The sequence below is a fragment of the Pholcus phalangioides genome, unplaced genomic scaffold (genome assembly GCF_987345545.1).
Source record: "Pholcus phalangioides strain wild (caught in Gottingen) unplaced genomic scaffold, Ppha-v1.0 ptg000007l_1, whole genome shotgun sequence".
Classification (NCBI taxonomy): domain Eukaryota; kingdom Metazoa; phylum Arthropoda; class Arachnida; order Araneae; family Pholcidae; genus Pholcus; species Pholcus phalangioides.
In genome coordinates this window covers 44,876,054-44,900,737 of record NW_028301600.1, presented here as the reverse complement: position 1 = coordinate 44,900,737, position 24,684 = coordinate 44,876,054, and the positions used below count along the sequence as shown (strand labels likewise).

The following is a 24,684-nucleotide window of genomic DNA, read 5'->3' as shown; positions in this document are numbered from 1 at the left end:
CCATCAACCAACTGAGCATCTACAGCAGTGGTTCCCAAAGTGGGCAATATCTTCCCCAGTAGGCAATGGAATGATCCAAGGGGGCTGTAAAAGCTACTGGTTTAACATAGGATCTTATCAGCACCACCTCGAGATAGAAGGCCTCCGCACGTTGCTTGTAACGTCAGTAAGTAGTCTATTTTTCCTCAGAATATTCAGGGGAAAAAGATTCTCTGTGCTCATGCCAGTATCATCGTTGTGCAGAAGAGAAATGAGAATCGGCCAAATGAGATGGCTCAGAATCGGCAATATCTATGCCCCAAATTCAATTACTATGCGGTGCTTGTGAGCCAATCAGGAAGATTCTATGCCAAAATGCGAAGAAACGAAATAGGATTCTGTGTTTCAAAATGTGGCAAATTTGCTAGGTAGTCTGAATGACATTTATGGCAACCCATGTGGAGGCCTTCCATCTCTAGGAGGTGCTGATCCTATGGGTTTGCTTGAGTAGGAGGGCAATGAGAAAAAATGCTGAAGAAGGGGGCGATGGAACAAAAAGTTTGGGAACTATGATTTACAACATTTCAAGTCAATGTGAATTATCATATATAGGTCAAACAAAACGTGCCCTTAAATACAGTTTAAACGATCATAGAAGATACGTAACCAATCAAGACTTTAACCGCTCATCCATAGCCCAACATTGGTGGTCTTTGACCATAAATTCGACTTTTCATCAGCCAAAATTATTCAAAAATGCCCACATCTGCAAAAACTCAAACCAATTAGTCAACAATCTAACTAGCACACCACCCTTCTCAAAACTCTCGCAACACTTTCTGCAAGAATTTTTTCCTCTATCAGCATCACTATCACATTCTTGTCTGTGGTTGGTTCCACCACTTTTCTTTCCTCCTTCTTTCTCTCATGTTGCCAGTCATTTCATTTCGACTTTTTATTTTTTTTATCGTGAACAGCGAGTAACTCCCGCTATAAGGAGTATTTGCCTGTTTTGCTTTCTTTCAATTATTCCCTCTGCTACTGACGAAGGAACTTCATACAGTTCCAAAATGTGTCTAGCTGTAGTTCTCTTATTATTTTGGGTGTATCTAAGTTGGCTTCCCATGGTATATTGTCCTACCCAAAAGGTAATATGATAGAATTTATATTCAATTTAAACACATTCATGACATCTTTGTTTATTACATACTATTTTTTTTTCATTTCTTTTGAATATCAAATATGTAATCATTTATTACATATACAGGCAAAAATGTTTATTATGTTGTATTGAACTTTTATTTGAATATTCAGTTTATATTTAATAACTGTTGAAACATATTTCATATGATCTTTTAGTAATTTTTTTACTTTTCTGATTATTTTTCAGCTTTTAGATTTAATTCACACTCTTCACACTCGTGCTTCAGCAATATTTGGGTATGAAACTCTAGAAGCAGTACGTGATGATGTATGTGAAAAATGCAAAGTTTTGTGGAACAGCTGCTGGTGTCCACTGTTACAAGGTGAGGGATTTTTTTTTACAAAAAAGTACAGCAACATCTCTTCAAGCATATGAGCCACATATTGAAAATACTGTTTCATCAATATGTATTTTGTTTAATATGTACAATTTACATAAAGGTATTGCATAGCCATGGGTACTTGCATATTAAAGGGCTCCTAGTATATATCCTTAGTAAAAAATAAAGCAGCTCTCATTGCAATAGCAATATGTAACAAAACAATGAAAAAAAGGATGAAGTATAAGGGTAATAATTATGGTATGTATAAAAAATTATTTGCAAAAAATAAATGCATTTCATTAGAAAATTTTCATAATACATTAAAATCACGAAACTAAAAAAGAATAAATTCATGACATTTCAAATTAAAAACATAGTACACTGTATGTATACAACAAACATTAAAATTTTTGCTTTCAAAATGCCACATTTCAGCTATAGCCCATAATATTACATAAAATGAATTATCATGGCCAACATATTGTCTCCATATAAATTCAATAGGGCAAGCAGTGCCCTATTATCACTTATTTCATTGATCCTCATAAATTTTCTATTTTCTGCATGCGAGTTCCTGATGCAGGATCCACAAAATTATACTTATAATTCACGTAGTGAAATTTTGATAGCCTGCTTTGTCCAATTCAGTTGTTGATAAGTCACCAACAGTCTGAATGCAGTAATACTGTTTAAACGATAGGTTGTACCGGCGACAATCGCCTAAGTCAAAAGTGTGTAAGTCTGGTTACAGTTTTCCATAGAAATACATATATTATTTCAAAAGACAAAGACAAAATTTCAGGAAGTCTTTCTTTCTTACTATGACTATAATTTTATGGTACTCTTCTATTGGGGGGGGGGGGGCTTCATAAATTAAACTCTTGTGTTGTGACTGAAATCTGGTCTGGTAAATATTTTTACCAGACCAGACTATTTCCCTAAAATATATGCAAATTGAAAATTATGTGTCAAAAACGTTGAATATTTTGATAACTCCTTAACCCATTGAAAGAAATTAGCTGTGCTCGTGTTTGGAGGCAAGAAAACAAATTTCAAACATAAGTTGAAGTTAATTGAAAGTAGCAGACAAGGTGCATTATTGTCAAAGAGCAATATATTAAACAAATTATTTTTTAACTGGCATTGGACTTCAGGTATAAAATTTTGACCTTCTCTGTAAAAATAACACATATCAAACAAGCCTTGAGGTTTTTTTGAAATCCCAGCAAAGTTTTCATCTTCATATACCCACGTTCACTGTGATGGATCCCTGCCAGCCTCCATGAAGAGGGGCCATGCTATAGGGCCTATATGTTATGGTGAAAGTGATAAAGAGCTGTTATTATATGAATAATCACCGGCCATTTCGGTAAGTTTGATAAATTTTGCTCATATACCATGAATCTATCACATTTGTAGGTCATTATGCATAATTGTCAAACCATGGTTAATGTGATAAATGAGTCATCGTTGTGTTTACATTACGTATGTAAGTGAAGCTAAATTATAAGACTAACAATAATTTTTATAATATGCTTCATGTTTCTTTAAATTAATTGTCATGGTGAAATGAACGTGGTACTGTGCATGTATTGCATAGCTGCTTCGTGGTCAAATAACAATAATAGTGATCAGATAATACATCAATATTAAAAATGGTCATCGCTTTTGTAATGTTGGCTTTTTCACGTACACCGAAGCATGTGAAAAAAAACATGCATCAGCAGGTTAATAATGATTTTTAATTTATGTGCAATTATATTTCCGCCGATTATAGAGCTTTATCTCGCATATTTTGTGGGATAAATTCAGTTTTCTCTCAAGTTTTAAACTAATAAAAAATTTCAAATCTACAAGTTCCCATAATATGAAAAAAATTGTATTTACGACTCATCGATCATGATATATATGGATTAAAAATTTGAGAATTATGCATTATCACTGGTAAATGTGATAAATGTAGCAAAATTTATCAAACTTTATTGAAATAATCTGATATTTTATCACTATTATCAACATATATGTGCTGTATATAGACTCTAACACTGTTTTCAACTCTCCCACACAACCTTCAGATAACTTTTCGATATAACTTTAAAAAGTCTGACGAATTCCTTATTTGGAAATAAAAATGCATTGTTAATTTTTTTTTCTATTTCTTAAAATATGAATCATAAAAAAACTTCTATTAAAGAAAGAGTTTAAGTTATCTCGCGCATAGAAGAAAAAAATTGTTTACTAAGAATGAAGCTAAGAAGTGGGTAGCCTTGGTTCTTAACTCGATTCTTAACTATGGAACAAAAATGATTCTTAGTTAAGAATGTGGTAGCAAAGTTCTCTCTCGATTCTTAACTAAAGATCAAATCCATAGTTAAGAAGCGGATTCTTATTAAGAATCAGAAGGTGGTACATCCCCTGTACTATCTCAGCAATTATCCTGATCATGCTTGAATTTCAGAAATGTGAATTTTTCGCAGAAAATCATGTAACTCCGAAAATGCACAACTCTGGGTAGCAAGTTGGGGTATTACTGCATATGGTTGAACCTTTCTTTTATATGGTTCATAATCGCTGCCATCAGTTTGTAGGTATCTATGTCTGGCATGGTTACAAGAAAACCTTTTACAGGAAGTGTTTTTCTTTCATGAGAGTGTGATATCATTGGGAGAGGCTTTTTATTGGTGCAGAAGTTAAGGTTTTTAGGTTGTCTATTTTCTAAAAATTATTTACTTGACATGTTCATGGGATAGGGTGGTTTCCAAATCCCTATAGCCAATCGCGTTGAGTGTTGACATGAGTAATGCATCTTCCACCCACACGAATGCCATCTTCCACACATAGCAGGGACCACCTGTTTCTCCATATGCCCCTTTAGTCTCTTCAGATAAAATAAGTGAGAGGGGCCCACAGTGGTTTAGGCTTGCATCTTTTATGTCAGTTGTCTCACATAAAAGATGCTTTTTTCTTTCACCAGAGATAGCCAAGCTGAAACTCTGCTCCTTTCATTCCTCAATACTATTTTTTTGGTTTTTGAATACTTCCTGTAAATAAAACTTGATAAGAATTATCCGTAATAACCATAAGCAGCACATCAACAAGTGAAACTTTCATGAAAACAAGTTGCATCGACGTACACCGTTCGGGTGTGACAGAAATTTTGGCAAGATAAGTGAGTAAAAGAATTCTAAACTTTTGTGCATAATTGTTATTATTTGGTACTATTCAGATATTAAAATGTGAAAACTTGGTTCATAGGAGTTAATCTGCCTGTTTTTAATTATTTTTTGATTGGCTTCAAAAATTTTATTTAATGTTTATTTCCATATAAATTTAAAAAAAAAATTAAAAAACCCAGAGTTGTTGAGAGCCATAGTTAATATGCAGTATTTTGAAATTATACGCTGCTTTCGTATTATTGTGTAGCATTTTTTTATAAAGGAAAGGAGGGAAAGGAAAAAATATTGCAGAAAAATATTACTGTTTTTCGAAATTTTTAGAGTTACTTACGGCTGAATGGCGCCTATGTTGCACACTCTCTGTCGTCACTGTTTTGGGCATATAAAAAAAAGATTTCAAAAACCATATTTAAATTTCTGAAAGTATCGAGTGTTTTTTTTCACTATCTAATTATTGCTAACTTACTGTGTAATTTTTTCTATGCATTACGTTACAAGTAAAAACAGATTTTTCTCAGTGAGATTGGTGAGAATCAGCCATACCTTACCATGACAGTGCATTGATATATTAGTTGAAAGGCTTTCATTGCCATAGCAACATGTGATGTGGTTCTCGTAACTTTCGCTTCACTGCAAAGTTGACCTGAAATCTACTATAAACTGATTACAGAACAGTCTGCATCTTTGTGAAAATAATATTCACTCTCGCTACTGGAGATAAAAATTCAGTTTGGAGGACTTTTGACTTATGTATACATTATTTCCCCCCCCCCCCCCCCCCCCGTTTATCTATATGTGATCCAAAAATCGTAATCTGGGCCCGTTTCCCTGATTATGATTTTTGTAACAGAATCGGCAAATATGACCAGTTTGGTCGCAGCCATAACAAGTGATTTGAGGATTAGAACTATTAGTTCTAATACTAGGGAAAGACCAATGTATGTAGCCCCAAAAGTTACTCGCTGTTGTCGACAAAAACACAACCGTGACTAACTCCCGCTATAAGGAGTATTTTCACTATTCTTTTTTTTTTTGCTACTGATGAAAGAACTTCATATAGCTCTGAAACGCGTTTAGTAATGGTTCCTTTTTGCAATTTTGGGTCTACACACGTTGGCCTTTCCCTAGTATTGTCTCACCCAAAAGGTAATTCATTTCTATTAGATCTAGCCTGTCCTTGTCTAGGTATAAAATTTTCTTGTGAAGTAATTGAAAATTACCATATGATGTTGAAAATTGATCAAGAAGAACAAACAACTGTTATGAGGTTTCTGGTTTTCTAACTTAGATATAAGTTCTAACATTGTAGGGTAGTTGTGGAATAATTAATTCCATGTCACCCTTTACTGGGACCGATAAATTAAATGATAGGAAAAGGTCTAATTTACATAATACCAAGTTCAAATACGATCCTGATGTATATTTCTCAGAGAATAAGGCACGAGCTAGTTCTACCCGAGTATGGTATTTAGAGAATGTTTGTCAGAGTAAGTTTTTAAAGTTCCGCCGTAAATTTATTGTTTGACATCTATTTCATCCTGCAAGTGTAAGAATAGTGCATTTGCCCCAAATACAAAAAAAAAAAACCTGTCAGAGAAAAGCTTTATAAGCGACCAAAGTCCTACAAATAAATGCTTTATACTTCTACGGACACACAGAAGGATAAAAATAATTACATCATGAAAAGGACAGGAAAAATGTATAGACAGAGCATTCTGGAAGAGCATATTCCATTGATAACGGAACCAGCATCGAATCACCAGCTTCTGGCACATCTGAATGCATAGAACAAGCAATCTTCTATGTCTTCTTGGAATCAGAAATATCTATGGAGTCTTTAGTGGCAGTTGGGTGTGACGCGGAACTAATGTGAATGTTGGTAAATATGGAGGTGTCATACGTCTGCTTGAAAAAAGGTTAGATAAGATGTTGTGCGGTGAATTATCTGTTTACTGCATATGAACGAATTACCCTTCTGACACTTGTTTCTACATATTGATGATATATGCAGAAACAAGCGTCGACTGTCAAAAAAGATTTATATACTTACATATTGACGGCAGTACATCGGGACCCAAAACATTTTCAGAAAGAATCAGCAAAGATATTAAAATGTGGAAAAAAAACAAAATGGTGTTTCTCTCGTTTCAAGTTATTTCAACAGATATACCCAACCAAACATATTTGTACAGAATAGTCTCAGCTCTCAGCAGTTTGAAAAGACCTAAGGATTTAGCAAACAAATCGTCGGGCAAAATGCCTCGTGCCTGATGGCTAACTCGTGCTAATCGAATTCTACGTTTGTACGTTTTGATGGAATCATCTGAAAATTGAATAATTTCAGCAACGTATGTTGTCAAGTTTTACGCTCCAACTTGGTTTGCTATCAAAACTCACTCTTCCTGTAAAGATAGAACACTGCACCTGTTCAAGCTCATCACTTCAACTAGGTATTTGCCTGCAGAACTGAAAGGCAAAATATATCCTGTAATTCAAAGAAACTCTTTGCACACCCTGAAAATTCATTTATCGCAATGCTGACCGACTCTGAACCACACATCCATGAACTAGCAGTCCACTGCATTCAGAAAAATGGACTCCAACTGTTTCAACTTCCTATTGTAACATTTGATGTATCATCTTACATTGATCTCATTGACTTGCAGAAGTAGAATATATCTGATCCACCAATATTGAAATCCATACCTGATGAAGACATCCAGCTGTTCGTCGTCCAAAAATCAGAACTGCTTTTATTTACTACGCCTGCCATGTCACACACGAACTACTGAAAAGGTGGTCAAGATTGTTACAGAAACTTCAGCCACATTGTGCAAAAAATCTGAGAGAAAGCTTCATAAAAAATCAAAGTCTCGAAACGCTGTGCAGAAATTCAATAGTAAGAAGGATTTTTGCACTATTTGAAGTATGATGATAATATAAATGCCATTTTTGTAAACTTTTTCTTGTAATAAATAAATGTTACTCATGCAATTTGTATTTGTTTTATAGAAAAACATTAATTTTTTTAAAAAAAAACCTTACTGTGACAACTCATCAGAAAAAGTTTTTTTTTTTCAAAATATGTATTTAAAGTCAATCTGGAGGCAGAAGATGATAACCCATTCTAAAAAAGATTTATATGTGAGCTAAAGGCATCAATTGACATCCTTTTTGTGCTGTGCCAGATAGAAATTTGAAAAAAAATATTTTCACATAGAACGGTGACCCACGCTAATGTGCATCCCTCTCTACTAAGTATTTCCACAATGCAACTAAAGAAGCTCTTTTTTTCATTTTTCATAATACTTATGATGCTGAGTGCAGGCAAGTAGATTGCAAGTTAAATATTCAACAGACAGTGATTTTGCATTGAATATTAGAAAATTAGCTTCACTAACATTCATACTAGCTAGAGATGTAGTTGAAAAGTTTGACGATTTTCTAGATAGCGAGTACTACAGAGACATTGAAGGTTTACATCATATTGGCTCTGGAGAAAGAAGAGAAACTAACTTAGAGCAGTGCATCTTTAGTCAAGAATATTTTAAGCATTGTAAAAGAGCTGTGGAGACATAATTTTGAACTATTTAAAAAAATTAAAGAATCAAACATAAGGTGAATTTCTACGAGGAATAGCACATAATTTTCAAAATCATTTTCAAAGTATGCCAGTCCTAAGTCTGGAAAAGTGGGAAGGGAATAGAAGACAACATAATTATTGAGCTGAGTTGTCAGTGCTGAATTGTCTTGCGCTTAACTGTCTTGACACCACTTTCTTTGAGTGGCCTCTCTGTGATATTTTCTAAAGTGGTTCCTCTTGTTGGTTTCATGAATTTTCTACTCATTTAATCAAAAATCTTGATTAATCCAATTTTAAGCAATTGCTCTTATGGTTTCTAATTCAGGGTCTAATGTGTTCTAATCTGAGCAGATGTTAAATGCTCTCGCTACAGGAGTGCGAAATGCAGAGTTTCTGTTGCATGGGAAGACACGATCTAAAATGTGGTGGTAGTGAGACTGGGAAATGCTTATGATTGACAGAGGTTTTAAAATGTGATTTCTGTTTAGTTACTTATACATCCAAGAAAGATTGAACAATTGCTAATCATTATAAAAACTAAGTCATCTTTGGAACCGTCCCAAAACACAAAAGTATCATCCACATATCTCCGATAATATGAAAAGGGTACAACTTTCAATAATTTACCCTCAGACTCATCAATATATATATATATCACAAAATCGAGGAGAGGGGATCAGCCATATATTGCTAGACTGTCGGTTTGGGTGTAAATATATATATGGATGAGTTTGAGTGTAAATTATATTTAACGTCATGCCCTTTTAATTTTATTACTGAATGAATGGACGCCAGAGTCTCTGCCACCGGACTTATCCCATTGCGAGATCTCTTCCAGCCCAGCTTCGTGGCAGAGTCTGGAACAAAGTGAGTGCACCTAACAGTCTGAGTGTGTAGCTAGTGTTGTGTCTGATGTTTCAGTACTGCCATCTATACTTCAAATTGTGAGTGAAGTGTAATGATTGAATAGTTGTAGGCCTGTTGCTCTCAGTGGCGAGACTTTTTAACGGGGAGATCGGCTTGCATTCGCACCTTGAAGTTGGGAACCACAGAAAACCAACTTCAGCCGACCACCACTGTGACACACCGGTGGGGTTCGAACCCGGATCCTCGCGATGCAAGTCCGTCACTATGACCACTCAACCACCACAGCGGCTTCATTTTATTACTGTATTTTCTTTGTATTTGTTATTTTTTGTTGGTGATTTTTCTGAGTATTATTAGGCAAAGTTTACCTACTTTCTTCCATATTATTGAACATGCTACAAATATAAAAGAAACACTGATGGAGATTATGAAAACGTCTGAAAACCATATTTTCTTGTATAAAATTGTTAGAGATTACCAAGTATTAATAATGTTATAGAGCTGCTTTATTTTGAGCCAAGGGTATACCAGTGCCACTTCAATACATAAGTGCAGAACCATGCATTTCATTTAATGTCTTGGTCAAATTTTTAAAGGGATTGCAGAACTTTGTTGTGATGCCCGCCGTCCCATTCGAACATCAGCTTTAACATTACTTCCACGAGCTCTTCTGATACCTGATCTGCAACTTCTTGCTGCGCCAGAGTGGGAAGCATGTTTCAACAAGGTATATTGTAGTTATATATATGCATGTAACTCTCTCTCTTATAGTATACCTGTTGATGTCATTTGGAACGATGTACAGTGTTCAGTCCTCTAATTTATATCAGTAAAGTTCTTTTTCAGTCATCAAAGAAATATTTAAGTTTACCAATGCCAAACCAACACTTTTTTTTTAAGATTGTATTGTATTACATTTTATATCCTTCAAGTAATCTAAATTAAAATTTTCAAACTATTTTTATTGCTTTCACTTAAACCAGCAAATAAAAATTAGCAGATTATAAATTGGCAAAACTAAATTTTCCTTCTAACCACTGTGTACAGTATCCTTGGCTAGCTTGATGTTTCTGCGAAGCTTAACACATTGTTTTGAAAACCACTGACTTCAGGGTTCATACGGGTCAGGGAAAACCTGGAAAAGTCAGGGGAAATTTTTTTTACTATAAAAATTCAGGGAAATCAAGGAAAATGGTCCATTTTTGTTTTAAAACCTGGAAATTTCAGACAACGACCTGGAAAATCATCACGATTGTCGTCTGATCGGGGAAAAAAATCAATAAAAAAATAATAATAGAGAAAAAAATTCCGTCTGGATAAAAAAGGGAATTCCAATAACATAATAATTATTGATAATCCATAAAATATTACAATGTATCGCAAAAACTATAGATACTGCAGAGGCGGAACGAGAATTTCGTAAGTCTGCTTGGAAAAGCGTATTGCTACGACCTTATCGTAACTCTTTCTAGTGTTTCCAGAAACACAACTATGCATTGTAGAAAGACATGAGTACAAAGCTCAGTTGCGATAATTTCATAAGTTGACTTCAGTTAGGAACGGCGGATGATGCACGCGCATATTTTGATTTCCATGTGGGTATTTTTATTTGAAAACAATGAGTTGTAAGAAAACTTGTGTGGTCGGATAAAAACCTGAATCATCAGTAGGCTGATTGGATCGAAGCAGTCAAAAATGACCTGTATAAATCGTGGTGTCAGCTTTGCGGCAAAACACTCAACTTTAGCAACATGAGCAGGTAAGTTATTCAGAACTATGCCAAACATGTGAAATTAGAGGAGTTCAGAGACCCCCAATTGCTAAACTTCTCGGTTCTAGCGCTTACGCGAGTGAAGCGAACTAAAGAATTTTGATGCAATGAAACCAACTACATCTTTGACTAATTATGTCACAAAGGAAACAACTCTAAAGGCTTAAATCTTGTGGGCATTGAAATTGCAGAAAAGGGAAATCTTTCATTTCTTAATTGTGTTCCATTTTTCTTCTCCATCAGGCGTATTTGAAAAAAATAAATACGTGTAAAAAAAATCTACGATTATGATGTCATGATATTGTGTAATTAAAATGATTAATTTTATAATTAATATAAATAATTGTATAATTAATTTTTTATAAATTTTTATTAATTTATATCAATTTTTTTTTTAAAAACCTCGAATTTTTTGAAAATTTAACTGGAAAACCTGGAAAGTCAGGGAATTTTTTTTAGAAAATGAGTTAGAACCCTGTGACTTGTAGTAGTATAAATTTTTTCCAAAAATCTCTTCAGTCAGTCACACAAACCACCATGAGATAGTGCACTTTCTGTACCCATCAATATAAAACAATGTGAGCCAAGATTTCTTGCTTTGTGGGACATTTAAATTGTTTCATGTCTTGATTATTTTAAGGCCATTGGAAATTCTTCCTTCTGTTTGTAATGACCTTCCTTGTTCGTTTGTATATGTGGGAAATTTACAGTATTAACTAAGATTATACTTTTACTATACGTGATGTTAAATTTTATATTAAAATCAGGACTTTTTTTTTCAAAGTAAATTGGACGGGCAACGTCTGTCAGATTTGCCAACTTCTACAGGTGACAGTACTCAGCTGCAGATCTATGGGAGATACTCTCAATGCTATGAAAATCATTTCTTCTTCAGATAAATTTTTTTTGGGAAAAGAAATAATATTTTTGAGTTTCTTGCTATATTTTTATTTTTTGTTTTGAAATCATTTTGATTTTTGCCAGCTAGCTATGGTGTGATGACAAATCTGTATATGCGTGTAACAGAACAGAAGAGTTTAAGAGAAGACAAACATCAGATTGGTGATCGAATTGGTATATCATTCACCGGTAAGAGCGTTGGGTGAAATTTGGGCTTAACTTAACCCAATCCAATCGTTTGACAAAGTTCTGGTCCTTTTGTGAATGGGCCTTTAATACCATTCATGTGAACATCACATGCTGCATCACTGCAGGATCATATGAGTTGATTGGGTAAAATCTTAACCTAGACAGAAGATATTTAAATCAGAGTTGATTGGGTTAAATATGGTGACAAGTTCGTGATCCAGCTCAACAACTGAGCATGATGGTTGTGCAAATAATAAACATCTAATATCAGGACAAGGGGAAAATACAAAAGATATGAAAAACTGACTGAATGAAGAGAGATCAGTGTTTAAGGGAAGGAAAATTCATCTCTGCTCTCACGGGGACATGAACTCAAATCTCTGGTTTGCTGGACGAGTGCTCTACCAATTAAGCTATGAAGACAGATTCTTCCCTCTTAGAGTGTATGCATATGTTGAATGGCTCCATGCAGTGGACAGTGGCAACATTCTGCTAATAGTTCACAGAATACATCAGGACCACTAGATGGCGACATATATGTAGAAAGATGTTGCTCTCTCCTGTTAATACAACAGATATGGAAAACTGGCTGAACGAAGAGATATCAGTGTTTCAGGGAAGGAAAATTCACCTTTGAGATCCAGGATGTTAGAAACAAATAACGAGTGGTCTTATAATAAACAATAGAAAATTTAGATGGGTGATGGTAAATTTTGTGTTTGGTAATGATTTCCACATTTTAACAGTGTTTATCTGCCTTATGTAGTGCCACCGAAGCACAGAAACCTATTACTTCATTGAAAGAGAATGCTATTTTGTGTTGCTTCTCTCTCAGTCTTCAGATGATTTTGGCAATCATAAGCAATGTTCCCTTCAATTATATACAGCTTTTTCTCAGCCCAAGATATCAAGGAAACAGATATTTTCTGGATATTATACTGAGGTAAACTCGGAAAAAAAGTCATCTTGTCTCCACTGAGACTCAAACCTAGGCCCTCTTGCATACCGGGCAAGCCATCCATACCACTGGAGACACGACCCTGCCTTCTTTATTTCACGCACCATGGCGTAAGGCATTGAAGTAGAGGCATTAGTAGCCTCTCTTAACCCTAGTGATGTGTATGGTAGCATGCTTGCCCAGTATCCAAGAGGGCCTGGGTTCAAGTCCCGATAGAGACAAAATGACTTTTCTTTCCAAGTTCACCTCAGCATAATATCCAGAAAATATCTGTTTCCTTGTTTCCCCTAATTTTTTGGTTTTACCTGTGTGATCTGTAATGCAATTTGTCATTCACACCTATAGGGCATTCAGTATGTTTTCATGCACAAAATGCATTTTCACCATGTGCGGGCGTGCCTGTGCAGCTTAAAGATACCAAGGAAGCTTAAGATATCAAATTAATATCAGCTTAAAGATATCAAATTAAAGCAATTTTTAGGCATAAGTGACACAAGATCTCTGATACAAAAGGACATTTGGGGGGGGCTGTCTAGGGTCACCAGACATCCGTATATACGACCCGTAAGGGTGTGTGTAGGGAGGGGTGAAATTTAATATTTATGAAGTAATCTGAGACTTGTCTAATTCATAATGTTTTTTGGGGGTGGAGCTTCTAATTTTGACACAAGTTTCAAATTTTGGGAAAAGTATCATTTCTGTCAATGGAATCCCAAATTTTTTTACAGGTGGCATAAATATATGTTATTGAAATTATCTTTTGTGGACATCTTAGCTGCAAAAGCCATAAATTTTACTGTGATTATCAACAGACAAGGAAACAGAAGCTTTTAGTAGGCTTGTGACAACCTCAAAGATATCAGTGATTTTATAATGTCTATTTCTGAGAATTCTGGAAATGTGATCTCTGAACAGAAGAAATTAAATTTTTTGGTACGCTATCAATTAGTCTCTTTTTAGTTTTTCCCCCATGCTTGTGATTTGTTTGCAGTGTTATTCCTGAAGCATCAGAAAACAGGGCGTCTACCAACACAGGAAAGTCACGAAGTCCCAGAAAAGTCACAGAATGAGAAAAAGGTCATGGAAGTCCCAAAAAAGTCACAAAATTTGAGTGAAGGTCTTAAATGTTTTTGATTCTCCGAAGATCTTTTTTTCTGATTTTTTTCTTTTTAATCTAGGCTTTGGAGAAGCTGTGGCATTTAATATTTCTTTTCTTCTCTCTCAGGTTTTATTCATTCTTTTTTTTGCCCCAGAGGGATGGATGGGTGAGTAGCAACAGAAAAGAACAATGCCAATATGTAGCCACCCTACATTGGAGCAGACATTATATGGGTAGGGACAAAAAAGCTATTTGAACTGGATGAACAAAAAAGAACTTTTCTTCCTTTGCTTATCTGTACCTTTCAACATCTATGCAGCAACAACATTTGTGCAACAACAGCAGTGCTCTCAGGATCACATGATAATTCGTAGAGAAGGGGTGGGAACTGTAATAGACCACAGCAGTAGGGAGTCCTCTTAGGAACAATATTGGTTTTCCATAGAAAGGACATGATCTTCCCCCCACATCTTGGAGCAGGGCTGTTGGATCTTTGGCGGGTCCGCAAGCCAGTTTTCACTGGGGGGGGGGGGGGGGCTCTGTAGTAAAATTTATAGCATGAAGAAACAATGATGGTGATTGTCCCGGGTCTTAGGGCTGCAGCCCTGTAAGCCCCATCTTTGGGGACAGGTGAAAGGGCACAGCTTTTTTCTTCTGCAAAAGAATTGAAAAAAAAATTATCATCTATTTTTTTATTTATTTATTTTGATTGTGTCGATCTTTACTGACTAGCTATAGTGAATGACGAAATCATACAGTAAACTCAGGCGACAGAATAGAATGAGAGAGTTCAAGAAAAGACCAAAATCTGACTCGTTCGTCATTAATTGTGTGGCCAAATTTAAAAGAGTACCACAGTGCTTCCAAAAGTGTTCGTCGGGGCTTCTAGGAGCATTGTGGTGAGCTCAAAATATGGATTTGTGCACACAAAACCTATGGTGAAAAACTGCCAAACTTCTTGGGAAGCTGCCGATGAACCATGAATTACCCAAGGGAGGCAGCTGACAAAAATGAACCATTCGAATACGGTAACAAACTTGCGATCTAGACCAGAGGTCTTTAACCTTTTTCCATTCGCGAGCGCTGCCTGTACCCATCATCAAAAGAAGAGCACTCCTATGTCACGTTTGACGTACGAATGCATGAAATCCGGATGATTTTAACAATTGAATGCAATTTTCTCAAGGTGTTTAAATGAAATGTTGATCAAGTGCTCGCAAGCACCAAATTGGGCATGAGCATTGAGCACTCTGGGTGCTTTAGGGAGCACCATGGTGCTTCGCGATTGAAGATGCCTGATCTAGATGGACACCTAAGCATGACGATAGAGCAAATAACAAGCGTCTAATATTGGACTTAGAAAAATGTGAGAAGGAAAAGGAATATGTGAAATTCGCATCCTTCGAAAAGGCCCTTGGTTGGTCTAGTGCAGTGTTCCTCAACCGCCGGGCCCTGGCATCCTCCAAACTGGGCTGTGCGTGATTTATTGCTTCATTTTTACCCATTTATTTCCCATTAATCTTGTGTATGCCCAGGCCTTCCAATCAAGAAAAAGAAATCAACCGTGCCGTGGGATTCCAAAGGTTGAGAGAAACTGGTCTAGTGGCCCCACATCTTGCAGTAGGGCCCCCCAAGCTGAGATCTTTGGCGGGCTCAGCACAAATTTTTCATGAGCCCTGCATAGTGAATTTATAGTGTGAAGAAACAAATGAGAATTATCTCATTTAGAGTCTTCCAGCTAGTGCCCTCTACTATGCTTCCCTCTGAATTGGAAAATCGGCTGGACTATGTTTGTACCCTTAAACCATGGTTTTGGCTCTTGCATATAAGAAATGTTTCTTCTCATTTTTATTTTACCTGCGGCAATACGTTTTGCTGTGTGCGTTAATACAATCAGTAAAGAAATGGGCTCATTCGTGCACATTCTATCAAGACAGCGTTTTCTTCTGATGCACATCCCTGTCTGGCGATGAGCGTCAATTCTGACGGCAAACTGCTGATTTCAAAAGTCGCGCTGATCATTGAACCGATTGAACAAACTGCTCGATCAATCACACCTTGTTCCATTCAACGTCATTTGGGTCTTTTGCTCTGTTATGAGCCCACTAATGCTATGTGTCGCAGCGCAATGCTATTGTTGTGCATACAGCTTAATATCGATCAATAGTGTGTTCAGTAGTTTTGCATTCTGAGGACACATTTTCAATGAGCAAGAGTGTACCCACGAAGCTTGCTTTGGAAAGTTTTGTCATCGGTGGCAAAGAAACTCTGATACGATAAAAATGATGAAGGGTAGGGGTCTAGGGTTGCCAGACATCCGTATATACGACTCGCAAGGGCGTATGCAGGAATGGATTGCATTGAATATTCATGATAACCTGAGGGCTTAGGTGATTTCACAAAGTTGATTGAAGCCATGGGTGGGGATACGGGGGCAATGAATACAATCGCCGCCGCCCAAATTAAAAAAAATTATGGGCATAGGCAGAAGAGCAAAAGGGGTGGACATTATGCCTACACCTTGTTAGGGAAACAACCTGTATCCACTTATGATTTTTCGGGGGGGGGGGGGCTTATGTAGCTTGATCCCTTGGGGTCCAGTTTCTGTGCAGCGTTGTATTTAAATTATTTGTATTTAAATGTAAACGTTTTTAAAAATTTGAAACAAAATTTTTTTTTTTTTGTTAATTTACTTGCGTTCCCCCCTTTCATTAAGACCCTCTATTTTATTAACCCAAACTCCCCTAGGTGGTCGTTACTCACAGTTTTGGAACCACTGATGTGAGAAAACAGTCCAGCATGGCTTATTTTGTCGAATGCAGGGCTCTCACTCATCCTACTTCTTTTTGGTAAAATGCCCCACTTTGTCCTACTTTTTTTAACAAAATCTTATCAATAAAATTTGTATAATTGATTTTAATTGAGAAGGAAATCATGGACATAATGCCAAATAATACAAATGTAGTAGATTGCAATTAATGATTCTGGCAAAGCAGAAATTGTATTGTTTTTAAGGTTATTTGGGGTGGCGGGATGTATGTGGACCATTTGGTGGTTTAGTAATTTTTCATTTGCTTAGTTTGAGAGTTCAACAAGTAGAGTAGTCCTTAGAAACTTCTGCCTGGTTTAAAAAAAATAATTCTGTATTTACTATTTCATGGTCTTGGACAGTAACTAATATTCATCATTTAAAATTATGGTGCACATTTTGTGTATAGGTGACACAACAGTTTGCATAGCAAAGCAGTTGGGTACATAGACCTATTCTAGGTTTTGTGACTTTTATGATACCTAGTAGCATTCAATTTTAAAATGTATTTTTAGGGCATTCAGAGGCACAAACAATATTTACAGTGCTCAAGTAAAGAGCTAGAAATGAAAGTGCTTCATTTGTCAAAAATGATTACACTAGCATTGACCACTAAAATTTAAACAAATTCTTTTTAAAAGGGATGGACAACGCAGTAAAACCATCTGGTCCCCTTGCCTTATTTATATCAGACCTTGTAATGTACACATTTTGCATTTGGAAGTGGTATCGAAAGAGCGTCATTCTTTAAAAACTTACATACCTTCATAATTCGCTGCGTGTATTGCAAAAGAGAGTTGACAGGCTGGACTGTGGAAGACTCCTAAAAAAGAATGAAATATATATATTGTGAGGATAGCAGAAAAGACCCTATTTTTTGTGGTTACCAAGACCCTATTTTGGCCAAAAAAAAATTTTGTAACTAAGGCATTTCTGTCATTTTGCTTTGGCTTGAGTCAATCTTACAGGATATTGAAATAGTGTGCTATGAAAAATTAAAAAAATTTTTTTTTTCCAAAAACATAAATTTTAGTTATTTTTTTTTATTATGGCATGATTATATGCTGTCTAAGAGGGGTACCCTCCCCCATCCTACTTTTCTTAATTTTTTGAGTGGGAGCCCTATGAATGAGCAAAGGTCACAGAATTTTGCTTTTGGTATTTGGTAGAGACCCTGGAAAACTCTGACCTATATTGCTGAAATCACCAGCCTATCAGTTTGCATAGTTATCACCAAAAATCATTGTAGCAGATCTGGTAATCATAAGGCCCTTCTATTCATATGAGGCTCTGGGACCATGCCTGGGTGAGCCCGTATGTTAAGATGGTGTTTGGAGAACTGATAAGAAAAATCTGCATAATATTGGTTCTGTCTATCATTTTTAATAGTATTTTCTTTGGTTGTGGGTGCATTTACTTTAATTTAAACAAATTTTCAGTTGCATAACTTTCACATTTATATAACTTTTGACATGACTACCTGAATGTCTTATAAACGAGCTTCCACTGTATATATACAGTATAATAATATGGGTAAAAAAAAGTATTTTTCTTTTACAGAACAAATTAAAAACACAGTGGAATTTTGCTTTTGTATTTTATCCAAAGACTGACTTATTGAACCACACGGCTGTATCACATACAACATTTGAAGCTAATAATTTTTTTTTTTAAATCAACATGAAATTAGGATTCCTTTTGTTCTAAAATTGAACTGTATTAAACTGAAAATTTAATTTATTTCAGGTTCTTTTCCCATTACTTGCTAAATTATTAGAAAATATTAGTCCCGATGATCCTATCGGCATGGAAGAAACAAGAATGCGTGGTGCTACATTGCTTTGTAAAGTGAGTTTTTTTTATTACCAATGGCTATTTTTAGAAGATTCAAATTAATTCATTTCTAAAATCTGTGGATAAACAGTATGATGCAGTCATAAAATAACTAATGCAGCGCATCCTGGTTGTAAAATTTTAGTAGGAACCACACAATAAAAATGTTAGACAATTTCTTAAATGACAATAGTTTTTCACTGTATAAAAATACTGGATAGGCACATTCACAATGCATGTATTCAGATTTATATATGTAGAAGTTTCTATTCTGAGGGATATGGATCAGAGCTATTGTTCCTTAAATAGAGGTTTCCCTTATCCAATGTCACTTATTGAGAAGTTTTATTATTTAGTTACATTTGAATATGCCCAATTATTTTGATACGTGCATATATGTACAGTAGCACTCAAAAGTCTTTTCACAAATACAGTAATTTTCAGCAAATGTTTTGCAAGTGATACACTCACATTCAGTCTGTGTTTTAAATTAAATTTATCAGGTTTTTTGCCGAATGAATTTTCAAGAATGTCTCTTTGCTTGCATTTTGATTGTTCTATTTATCATATCTGCTCTTCAGTCATATTGAAAGAAAACTATTTTTTACATTTACCCAAGATTATTAAAATATAGTGATACCTCCGTTTTCATCGATAATCTGATTGGAAGCAATCGGCAAAAACCGAGGCAATTATTTCCATATAAATCGATGGAAATCCAATTAATTTGTTCCAGACACTCAAAAATAATAACAAAAACATATTTTATAGGGAATGAATGTGGTGTTTAATACTAAAAACTGCACCTTCACTGTGCCTAGCAACACTGTATGCAGTGCTCCTCTTGAACTTTTTGAACCAGCCTCTGCTGGCCTTGAAATCACCAAGTACAGTAGTACTCGTCCGAGGCATATTCTTAATGAGATTGGCATGCAACAGTCTAGCCTTTTCACATATAATGTCCTCCGAAACCGAATCACCATCAAACTGTTTTTGAATGATACAAATTAATAGTAACCTCTACATCTTCAATTCCTTGCAATCTCTGTTTCGTTAGCACATTTATGCCTTTCACTACATTAGCCAACTTTATTGCTTGGTTTTTCACCACAATGGAACTTATCATGGATGGTGACTTCCTGTACATACAGCCGATTTCAGCAATTTTAATTCTGCTCTGGTATTTTTCAACAATCTTCTTCAAAGATCTGCTGATTATGCAAACTTTCTTAGGTCCCATGGATTTGTTTGGCTAGATCAGTGTTTCCCAAAGTGGGCAATGGAATGGTCCAAGGGGGCGATAGAACCTACTGATTTAACATTGGATCCTATGGGTTTACTTGAGTTGGGGGGCGATGAGAGGAAAAAATTTCTGATGAAGGGGGCGATGGAACAAAAAATTTGGGAGACTATGGGCTAGATGCACGGGATGATGCCAACACAATAAGAAACAACACCATACCGAGCAGGAGAATGAAAATTAGCAGCAAGGTCACGGGGACACGCTGATGAAATCTGAGGCAACCAACAAAATCGATACAAATTTTCCCGGGAAATAATCGATGGGAAACCGAAACCATCAATAACCAAAGTCAACGAAAACCAAGGTATTACTGTAGTTCTATGAAGTTATCTACTGTATTGAAATACCAAATTCACTTGAGCTTGACTTCACCCTTTTCTTAGAGCCTTAATTAAGCTTTCCCTAAAAAATCGCACACAGAATATTTCTTATATTTTCGAGTGTTTATTATGTTTTCTTCATAATATTAACATAAATTTATATTAAGTAAAATCTATTTGATTAAACTAAATTTGTTAAAACACTTCCGATCCATTCTAAAATAAAAATAAAACAATAGAAAGCTCACTAACCCCAAACAAACAAATTTCAGCTTCATATGTCAATGTCTTCCATTGTATATCAAAGTCACTGCAATGCATACAAATGAACTGTAACTGCAAGCATTATTGCATTTTTCAAAACTTTTTTTTGAACACTACTGTATATAAAGCAGAAGAAAGATATTCATTGGAACATACAGCTGAAATTTTTTTTGGTGTCAGTGAGCTTTTGCCTTATTATTGTTTTTGGAAGGATCTAAAATTCAATTTCAATTTTCAATTTATTTTATTAAATAACAGTTACATTATAAAAAATAACATTACCCAAAAGGCTACCAATACTAGGGTTATAATAATGTAAAATTATAAACTGGTACAAACTTTTGATGGAAAAAAATATAAATTCAAATCACAAATAATCGTAATACAAAATCGACTTGGTAGTGCAAAGTATCATGAAATAAAATAGTAAAATATATATATGTACAATATGTCTATTATGTTGAAGTGAAAAAAAGGGGAGAAATGTTTATGCATATACATGTACATATTGTGGCTGGCTTTCGGAGTGCTACTTCAAATAGACATTAAAAGGTAAATTAATAAGTTTTGCAGGTACGGAACTATGTGAAAATAAATTTCAATATCATTTATTGTGTAATGATATTCTTCAAGCCTGCTTTTGGAATGAGGTAGATTAGTAATTATTTGCATATCATATGGGTATTGAATTGAAAAAACCTTAGTGCTCTGAAAATAAAGTGTTTTTGTAAAATATCTTTGTGTGCACATGTGGTATAGAGTAAATGCAATTTGGTCTACGCAGATTTACTGTGGTGCGCATAGGCAAATGGTATTGTTTTTTTCTAAAGTTTTTTGACAAATGTAGTTTAATCACATATAGAATTAGCTAGTTTTTTATTTTATGTAAATTTATGATAGGATTATGGAGAACACACAATAAACACCCTAAAACGTGAGGAATATTCCACAATTTTTTTTGAGACATCATAGTCAATGCTTCAAGGAAGGGGGTGAAGTCAAGTTCAAGTAGTAAGTGATTTGGTATTTCAAAACAGTTAATGAGTGTATGGATCCACATTCACAATAATCTTGAGAACATGTAAACAGTAATTATCTTTTAGTAGGACATGGGAAAACAACAGATAGGATAATCTAAATACAAGCAAAGAGAGATCCTCAAAAATCCACTAGGCCAAAAATCTGATGAATTAAATCCGAAATACAAACTGAATGTGAGTTTATCATTTGTAAAATATCAACGCAAATGCGTGAACCAGTAAAAAGAAAAAAAAATTGATTTGTCTTAAAAGCGTGTTAAAAATTTTCTATGAAAACGTGAGTTGAGAAATATGAATAAAAAATTGTATGGCTTTTTAAAGCATTTTTTGTGTTTAGAATTTTTTCAATATTAGTTTTTGTATACATAATTTAGGTTTTTCTGCAGCATCTGACACCACTTCTAAGTCTTCCTACCTTTATGGCATTATGGCTTACAATTTTAGACTTCATGGATAAATATATGCATGCAGATGGTAGTGGATTATTGGTAAGTGCACTGAAGTGTTGAACAACCTGATACAACTACAATGGTTGTACAAACTTTACAGTTTTCTCTATAAGCATGCAAAACTGCAGAAATGTTATCGACCCTACAAGTTTGTAAAAGAATCATGTTGGTAATTTTCACCATGCATCCTATAGAGCAGTTTATTCCCCTTTCAAATGTCTGTTTTCTTTTTGAATGGTCCTGACTGTGGTAGGGAGAATATTTTGGCATTCTTGAGACGTGGTTTTCTTTTGTCTGAGTAGTGTTAGAAGCTATTTTTTATATTAGCATTCGCTAAGAACAGTGGTGGCCAACCCTGTCCAGCTCGTTCCACTATCAAAGATCACAAATTTTCCTTCCGGTGGGTGCTATCTCTATACCAACATAAAAAGTTGCATGTATTTCCTAAATACACCAATGCAAAATTCAAATTTTGCAACTTTGACTGAAGTAACGCAACAGGGTTGAGAAGATATAGGCGACAAGGACAGCAGATTGCAGCATGCTCCAACTTGAAATAGGTTAAACCAAATTCATCATGCATGTTCCTTCAGCATTCGAAGGACTATATGCATGCCATTTTCCAACTTGGAAAATTCTTATGTGTACTCTCGTTTAGGATTACCCAATTTCTTGTATATATCGGATTGCCCAATATTTTGTTTCGCGAAATTTTCTATTGGCCTTGAAAATTTCAATTAAATCGGGAAATTTTCAAAAAATTTGAAATCAAAACTTTTTTTAAACAACCATTTTTTTTCCCAAACATGTATGTCTTTTTGTATCTTTAGATGTTTTGCAAAATTTTGAGGAAAATCTTTGTCACACATAGTGCCACAGGTTCATTACCCCTTGCTGAGAGCGTCACTGTTGCTAGAATACCCAGTGAATTCCCTGCCTGGAACGCAATGTCAGGTTGTGTTCAGTACGTATTCAGATTCTGAAGGCTGATTGAAGCGTATAAATTTTGTTACAGAACATTTACTCACACTCAGATGGACAACCAGGTATACAGACAGGTGCAGATCTAAGACAATGTGTCTGGAGGAATGACTAATTGTGTAGGTTTGTAGGTAGGACAGATTTTTTTTTTCTGTACTATTCCTTGATGTCCTACATTATTCCTTGAATGCACAATTGAATCATCAGTTTTAAGAAGAGAATAAAGACCAAAAATGGCTAAATTGCTTTTTGTACTCTTAAAGTGTCTCCAAGCTTCGCTCTACACATGAATGGTAAGGAAAAAACCATCCCCAGTGACAGATATAGGAGGTTTAAAAAGTTAGTGTACCCCAGGACCGTCATTTCAACTTTTTCCGGGGGGCAAAGGACATATACTCAATGTATGTATATATATTATACCATTTCTAGTGTATTTTTTAAATCCGGGGGGGGGGGGGAAGAGCTGTAATGTACTATTCATATACAGTTTTTTTTTCCTTCAATTTCTTGAAAACTGGATTTTTAGACTTATTCCCTTAACATATTATTTGTTCATGTATTTATAGTGCACTTGAATTTTTATAGGCTGAAGCTATTCCAGAGTCATTAAAAAACATGTTGCTTGTTATGGATACTGCTGGTGTTTTTGAGAAAAAAGGTGATAAAGAACCTGGCAATGATCATATGTGGAATATTACTTGGGATCGTATAAATGCATTTCTTCCAGGTTTGAAAGATGAATTATTCAGGTCTTCAAGTCCTTCATTTACAGGATCTATGAATTCTATTAGCGAGGAAAAAAAATGTCCTGAATTTCCTTATGAAGTACCTTGTGATTCCTCTCTTATAGGTAAGGGCAACTTTTCAATTGGTGATTTATTTTAATATTTTATATTCTATTCCATATAAAACACTATATGAAAGCTATCATTATAGTAAATGTTCATTTCAACATTTATCCATCGGAACTTGAAGAAACAACCATATAGAACAATATAAACTTCTTAGGTCTAAAAATTACTAGAGAGAAAAACAAAACACATAGATAAGGGTGAATTTTTCTCTCAAAATAAGTTAAAAAATATTTTCATTTCTTATTTTTAGTGTATATATGTACACTACTTTGTGGTTTCACATTATTTTATTTGAAGTTCTTTTGGTTCCAAATTCATTAAAAATTAAAATTAATGTTTCTCTCGTTCACATAGTTTCTTTTCATAGGCTCAGTTTCAGAAGTACTTAGTGGCACCACAATAATCATTACAATTGACTCGGGTCTGACAAATGCAAAATTTTTCTTTGTAATACATACAAGCAAATACAATGCCACAACAGGCAAAATGCCCAACGTAATGGCTGAGAAAAAGATGCCCGTAGCAAATGTGGATGTCATATATTTCAAAAATACAGCAACCCAATTAAAAATGCAATTACAAACAATATATATACATGATAAAATATTATAAAATGCATATAAAGAATACTTATGGTTGTCTTATTTTAAGTATGGATAGCTTCTCGACTTATACCCCATCATACTGAGAAATGGAATTTTCTTGATGTTATGCCAAAACTAATATTTGGAAGGAAAAGAGGTTTGTCTCCTCCAGAAATCGAACCTGGGACCTCTTTGCATA

General features: G+C 35.0%; 1 protein-coding gene across 1 annotated transcript in view; it reads left to right on the top strand.

Moving 5' to 3' along the window:
• garz (Sec7 domain-containing protein garz) overlaps positions 1 to 24,684 on the top strand; it is a 122,511-nt gene that overhangs the window by 91,156 nt on the left and 6,671 nt on the right. The window contains exons 28-32 of the mRNA XM_089233312.1: positions 1,370 to 1,505; positions 9,728 to 9,858; positions 18,604 to 18,705; positions 21,992 to 22,105; positions 23,633 to 23,897. Coding sequence (XP_089089438.1) covers positions 1,370 to 1,505; positions 9,728 to 9,858; positions 18,604 to 18,705; positions 21,992 to 22,105; positions 23,633 to 23,897 — 748 coding nt within the window. The remainder of the gene's footprint in view (positions 1 to 1,369; positions 1,506 to 9,727; positions 9,859 to 18,603; positions 18,706 to 21,991; positions 22,106 to 23,632; positions 23,898 to 24,684) is intronic.